This window comes from Gymnoscopelus braueri (genome assembly GCF_963280865.1).
Source record: "Gymnoscopelus braueri genome assembly, chromosome: 8".
NCBI classification, from domain to species: domain Eukaryota; kingdom Metazoa; phylum Chordata; class Actinopteri; order Myctophiformes; family Myctophidae; genus Gymnoscopelus; species Gymnoscopelus braueri.
In genome coordinates, this window is record NC_137609.1 from 24,862,848 (window position 1) to 24,869,480 (window position 6,633).

The window sequence follows — 6,633 nt, forward strand, 5'->3', positions numbered from 1 at the left end:
GATGAAAAAGAATGAGGGTTGCTTTGTCCCAAAGCTATGGTAGTAATGAGTGAGCTATCAACATGTGGAAATGTTTAGCTTCAATTCCTGTGAAGTTCTTGTATATTTCCATAATACTTTAATGCTACATTTGCAGGTTGCCTGGAGGTGATGTAAAACAGCACTTTCTGCCATAGCCCATAAGCAACAAGTGCTGTTTGTTTCAGAGAAAGGGTCCTACGAATCAAATACTAAAGTGAGCAGGATTTTTTATACTGGGAGTCAGTTACTGACACAGACCCACGTGATGATTGAGGCATCATGTAGCTTTTCATTTCTAACGCACCAATTACTTTCAAAATGTACACTGTAACCTGATGTTAGTGTTATGAGTGGATGTCATTTTCAACCTACTGATTACAGAGAGAGAACTACAGAATGTCAGAACTACACTTGGTGGCCCTGGAGGCTATTTGAGATGTTATAGCAATTCTCAGCTACCCCATTTATACACTGTATTCATTCGATACCTACATTACATAGTCGGAGAAGGCAGTGTAAACAGTTTACTGTACTTGTACAGCCCTGTGCAGTCCGCACAGCACAGTAGAGCCTGATTTACTTCGTTGTATGTCACGTTGCGCCAAAAATAAGAGATCTACAAGCTCACAGTATTGTGAGGTTGCAGATGGGCTATTTTTGAGAGAGATTAAGTATTAGAGAGTAGGCATTACCATCCCATTAGACCTGTCAAGGAAGAGCTCAACAGGATTGTGGCTACTGGCATCATAGAGAAAAAACAAACTCTCTAGTAATGGTGACTGTCTTTAATGGATACTGCCAGTGTTTTGCACCTTTTGGTTATGTCGACGCACTCTCTCATCATCACAATATGTGCAAGTATTCACTATTTTGAATAGGTACAAAAAATGTACCCAATCATTTTCAATAGAGCAACTATGGCTGCATATCCAATGGTTATGGCTCATCTGCATAATTCTGCTTGGATGACGATGGACATAGCTAATAATTAATAATTAGGACCATTATTACCATTGCGGATTAGTCTGGAATATCTCCTATTAAACATAACAATTGTAGCCTTTTGATAAATAACCAAACATTTCTACTCAAGACACCAACATAATTTTCTTATGAGTATAACGCTGAAACAAAACAAGATTCTTTACTTTGGCCCATGTCCTCTCCATGTTAGATTACATAACCCACTCTGATTTAAGGAGGATTAGAGAGTTGGCGAGGACAGTAGATAGATGGTCATGAATCTTTCATATCCTTTGCATACCACTGACATTGTGGATTACAGGTCATAACTTGTGACGAGCAATAAATCAAGAGACGTCGGCTGCACTGTAGACATGTACGTTCAAACTACTTTGAACGGAAAACATAAAGGTCGATAAAGGGGATTTTAAATTGCGTTTAATAAACACATATCTTGTGTCATAGTTAGAAGTTGGAAGAATCCATGGTTTCTGGTTACAAATAACGTTTGTCAACTCTGATGTATTGAAAATAAGATACATTTTGAGGATAGCAGCCCTTCACACTGAAGCATCACTTAACCCTATAATCCCTAACGTGGGGCAAACATTCTGTGAAAATAGCAGATACAGGCTCACAATGCGTTGCATTGCAACGCGTTGCGAGCTTGTAGATTGTGTAGAGCAAAAACAGGAGGGGGCCTACTGTATAGCATAGAGTCCTTGGGAATACGATCAACTAAGTATATAGGGTTTAAAGTGGTTAAGTGAAATCCATTACCTGGTCTACACATTCCAAAAACTATGAGCTTCTATTATGGCCTCTTATTACCAAATTAAGATGTGATTACTTCTAATATTCATCTCCACTCTTCAAATGTAATGAACTACTACCCAGTATAATAAGAGATTTTCTGAATGACTGCTGACATCAAAGCTTTGACACCATGCTATGCGGTTCTGTCATAGGGTGTGAAGAACAGCTTTAATTAGAACCAACAGTCTTGAAGGCTGCCAGTTTTATAAACTTCGGCCTGGCCAAACCTTGGCGCCTGGGAGCTCAGCAAAGCCTGCAATTTGTGTTTCATCTGCACCAACAGTGCAAAATGAATAACATTGGTTCAAGCAGTGCCATATAAATAATTGCTGGTTTGGAAAAGCTATACTTCATTTTCAAAAGTTGGGTTGACAAGTCTCAGAGATTAAGGCAAAGGGTTTTAATTGAATAGAACTATACAAGATGTAATGACAATCCATTGTCCCTGGGGATTTTTTTGCTTTAATAGTTAATATAGAAATAGTATGTGTCATACTGTATATTGTAGTTAATCTAGTTAAATTATCAGTCCAGTCAGTCCATGTATTCAGGAAATTGTATGATGTAATCTGGATGTGAATATGGTGAATGGCATACAGTATCATGCTCATGTAGAATGATAATACTGATGATAATGATAATGATAATGAAAATGAAAATGATATCCATAATGATAATAGTTGAACTTTAGCAATAGTCATTGCTAAAGTTCTGAAATTGAACGTATACATTAACCCTGGTGTCCCTATTTTGGGTATGTTATTATAGGTGAAATCTTTCAAAAAAAATTCAAACATTTCCAAAAAAGCGAAAATAGAAGATCTACGTGCTCACATATCACGAATCATGATGTGAAACATTGCAAGCTTGTAGATCAGCTATTTCTACTATTCGTCATAAGTCAAAGTATATATTAATGTAATTAAAGTAAATCATAAAGATCCGATCCACCGTAAAAAACACACTCTTAATTTAAGTGTACAAATGGAACCAAATGGTTCCATTTGTACATTCAGAATATAATGAAGACTCTGGATTTTAACAGTGCATAATTAGGGTGGTGATTGGGGAAGCGGTGTTAAGATAGTAATTACTCAGCCTGTAAAGTTGAGGTTTTAGTAGGCCTACTCTCATACATCATACATGTGCATGAAGGGCAAACGCCATTTGTTTTGTTTGTACTTGTTAAGCCCTCAGGGTGATACTAACATATGTCTTCAATTTATCTCTATAAATGCAAAGAACGCTCCTTCAGCCATGTTTAACAGAGTACTGTGGTTGCATTGTGCACTCGCACGGTTGAAACTGCCTACGAAAACAGAAAAATAGAGTCTTCACACTGGATCATGCTCCCATGCATATTTATGATATTATTACCGCCAAAGGTGACGTTGCCAGTGTCTAGCTTTTCCTCAAGCCCGATTGTGAGCTTGTAGGTTATAGGAAGCACAATATAAGACAGGTTAGCGCCATAGAAGACAGGGAAGTACCATAGGAAGCACCATAGACAGGGAAGCACCATAGGAAGCACCATAGAAGACAGGTTAAGCACCATAGTAAGCACCATAGAAGACAGGGAAGCTCCATAGGAAGCACCATAGAAGACAGGAAAGCACCATAGGAAACACCATAGAAGACAGGTTAAGCACCATAGAAAGCACCATAGAAGACAGGTTAAGCACCATAGGAAGCACCATAAAAGACAGGAAAGCACCATAGGAAGTACCATAAGAAGAACCATAGGAAGCACCAAAGAACAGGTAAGCACCATATGAAGCACCATAGGAAGCACCATAAAAGACAGGAAAGCATCACACAAAGCACCATAGATAACAGGGAGGCACCATAGGAAGCACCATAGATGACAGTTAAGCACTATAGAAGACAGGTAAGCACCATGCTTTTTTCGGCGTGCTACACCGTCGTGCCACAGAGCATAAATTAGGCAGACTGAGGACCAATGGTTACATTTATGCACTCTCAGAGGCAGTTTGGCTTTATTCAGCCAGGACAGTGAAGACAAGCAGTAAAAGCAGACAACACGTAGCACAGGTCCCGAGGCAGGTGTCAAACCTAAGACTTTGCACTTTCAGTTGGTTGGTATATTAACTGGTTGAGACACTTGGATGCCCCAGCACATTTCACCCAGAAAGCCTGCTGTCTCATTAAACCATACACTACTGGGGGCACACGCACTGAAACATATACACACATACTGTATGCGCACGTGCGCACGTACGCACGCACGCACGCACGCACGCACATAAATTACAGATGATAATTGTCTATTTCCGTGAAACATGACTGAGCTTTGTAGTCATGTTTCCATTGCTTACAAGTATCACATGATGTTAATCAAAACTGTCTGTAAGGAACCAATATGATGGAATCCAAGCAAAACATGTCCAATATAAATTATATGGTACGCATGATTGGAAACACACTTTACACTATCACGTCATTACTCAAACACAAAGTAAACAACATCCGTTTCATCAAGGAATCAATCCTAATTATTATTAATTGAGCTAAGGTGGTTTGGAAGTGCTTTAAGAGGCTAATTAAAGATTACATCTCTGCCCAGAAAATAGGACCCCAGCAGATCCATAGACTACAACGTCTCTCAGGTTTTGTTTGCATGCCACCCTCTCCTGCCTCGACAGCAAAAGGGAAGCAGGCTATGTTAGGCTGTTGTAAATTGACTTCATCTCAGCTTTTAACACCATAGTCCCCACCAGGCTTGCTGTCAAACTGTCTGACCTTGAACTGAACCATGGGGGGTGTGTGCCTGGGTTCTGGATGTCTTCTGCCAGACCCCAGGTGGTCAGGGTGAGCAGTCACACCTCTGTCACCCTCACCCTCAACCCTCGAAGAGTTTCCTTTTGCTACCAGCCAGAGCATCCTGACCTGACCTGCGAGCTCTGTCGAAGGTGTGGTGGTCGGCCGTCCCGTCCATGCAGATTCTGAAGGACAAATACCAATCATGGACTGTTTACAGATGCAGACAGGAAAGCGTCTAGTGTCACAAGGGCATCACAAAGAGATTTTTCCCTGAGGCTATCAGAGGCCTGAATCAGGACAAGCAAAATACAACAGAACAAAACAAAACTGACGTATATCTGTAAATACCCATTTAAGCATTCAATATCTTAATATTCTTCTGCTATTTTTGTGATAAAAGCCCCGACCTGCACATATTTTAATTTTATGTGTATACTTTTTACTGCATATTCTATATATCTGGTTGCAAAATGTCCTTCTGTACACTCCCCCATTGCTGCTAAAAGGCTTTACCTCTTCTTGTCTTCTGTAATATTGTTTATTTATATCAGTATTATTAAGCATGCCACGCCAACATTTGACTGCTTGAACTATGAGTGAGATACAAATAAACCATCTTGAATTTCTTGAATGTTGAATCTTGAAGGTGGTAAATGAAAAGGTAATAATTCCTCCCACGCATGGAAGTGATCACCTGAATGACCCTGGGCTCTGACGTGTGTTGTCTGATTCATCTACAGAGCATGTTCAGTTGAGACTGACCCCATGACCTGTGCACTGCCTCCAGCCAAAAAACAAAAGGCAATGCTGCACATGTCCAGAGAGAGTTTTATGACCTGTGTCAAGAATCCCCTGGGGTGATGCACTGCAGGTGACCCATTGTAGCCGGTGGAATTTCACTGTATCGGTATCGGTTGTCTGACTTCCTCAGCCTGAAGGCAGATTTGTACTTCATCTTACGCTGGTGTGACGTGCCAAAAATAGCCAAAATAGCCCAAAAAGCTCGCAATGCATTGCAGCACGACACTGTCGTATGACGGAGTATAAAATAAGCATAAACCTCCCTGTAGGTTTCACGCTATTTATAAGTTATTCCTCAGATTGCTAACCTAAAAATACTTTGTCCTCAAGTAATGACCAATTGACTGTTTATTTAGACCACATGCTATTTTCTGGGGAAAACAAATGTTAGAAATAGGGCCCGCCCACACATTTTTAAGGCAATTACGGGGCAAAACAGTATGGTGTATCAAAACCCTCTTGTGAAAACAAATCATGTTTTAGCAACAAACACTAACAATTGTAGCCTTTGTGACGCCTCCTTTCGGTTGAAGTGAAATTGCTTTTTTGACTTCAGGGACCACCAATTTTCAAAAATAGCTGATTTACAAGCTTGGAGATCTGCTATTGAATTGCCAACATAGAAATGGATAAAGTTGTTAAAATGATTGTGATGCTGTATGAACTACTTTTGCTGGGGACCACCTGGAACCCCCCCCCCCCACCGAAGGACCCCTGGGGTTCCCACACAATGTGTGATTCAAATTTGGGGTAGATTGGATGCTGCGTTCATGAATTGTGCCATTTTCTGTAAAATACAATCATATACAGTAGCCAAACAGAATGGAATATGATTTATGTGAGTTTTGGACAAATAAACTAGCAAAAGTTGACCCAAGAAATCCAGGGAATATCTTTTTTGTTTGAACGACCTACGGTTCAAGAGTTATCCTGTAGGCCAAAATAGGAAGCGGCCGTGGCTCCACATCTCTTTGCAACAATAGCCGATCTACAAGCTCACAACGCAATGGTCTGTTTTCGCAGAATGTTTGCCTATTATCGCCTATATCATGACTGACATGCCCAGAATAGGCCTACGCTAGGGTTCATGTGGTTGCTTAGAGGAAGTGCCATAAAGGAACAAAAGAGAGTGAGTGAAGGAAGGGTCAGTGTGCTGTTCCATGCAGCTGTATCACTCCAGAGTAACATCTAGTCCAGCTCATGATGACACAATCTCAAATTCCTTTAAGAGCCACAGACAGTGTGGTAAAT

The 6,633-nt window shown here is 40.4% G+C and overlaps 1 protein-coding gene across 1 annotated transcript in view; it reads right to left on the reverse strand.

Moving 5' to 3' along the window:
* Window positions 1-4,660: 4,660 nt before the first annotated feature.
* The window catches only part of snx19a (sorting nexin 19a), a gene marked incomplete at both ends in the record, with an annotated part of 38,773 nt that continues 36,800 nt past the window's right edge, over window positions 4,661-6,633 (reverse strand). The window contains 1 exon segment of the mRNA XM_080435990.1: window positions 4,661-4,763. Within this exon segment, the coding sequence (XP_080292116.1) occupies window positions 4,661-4,763 (103 nt within the window).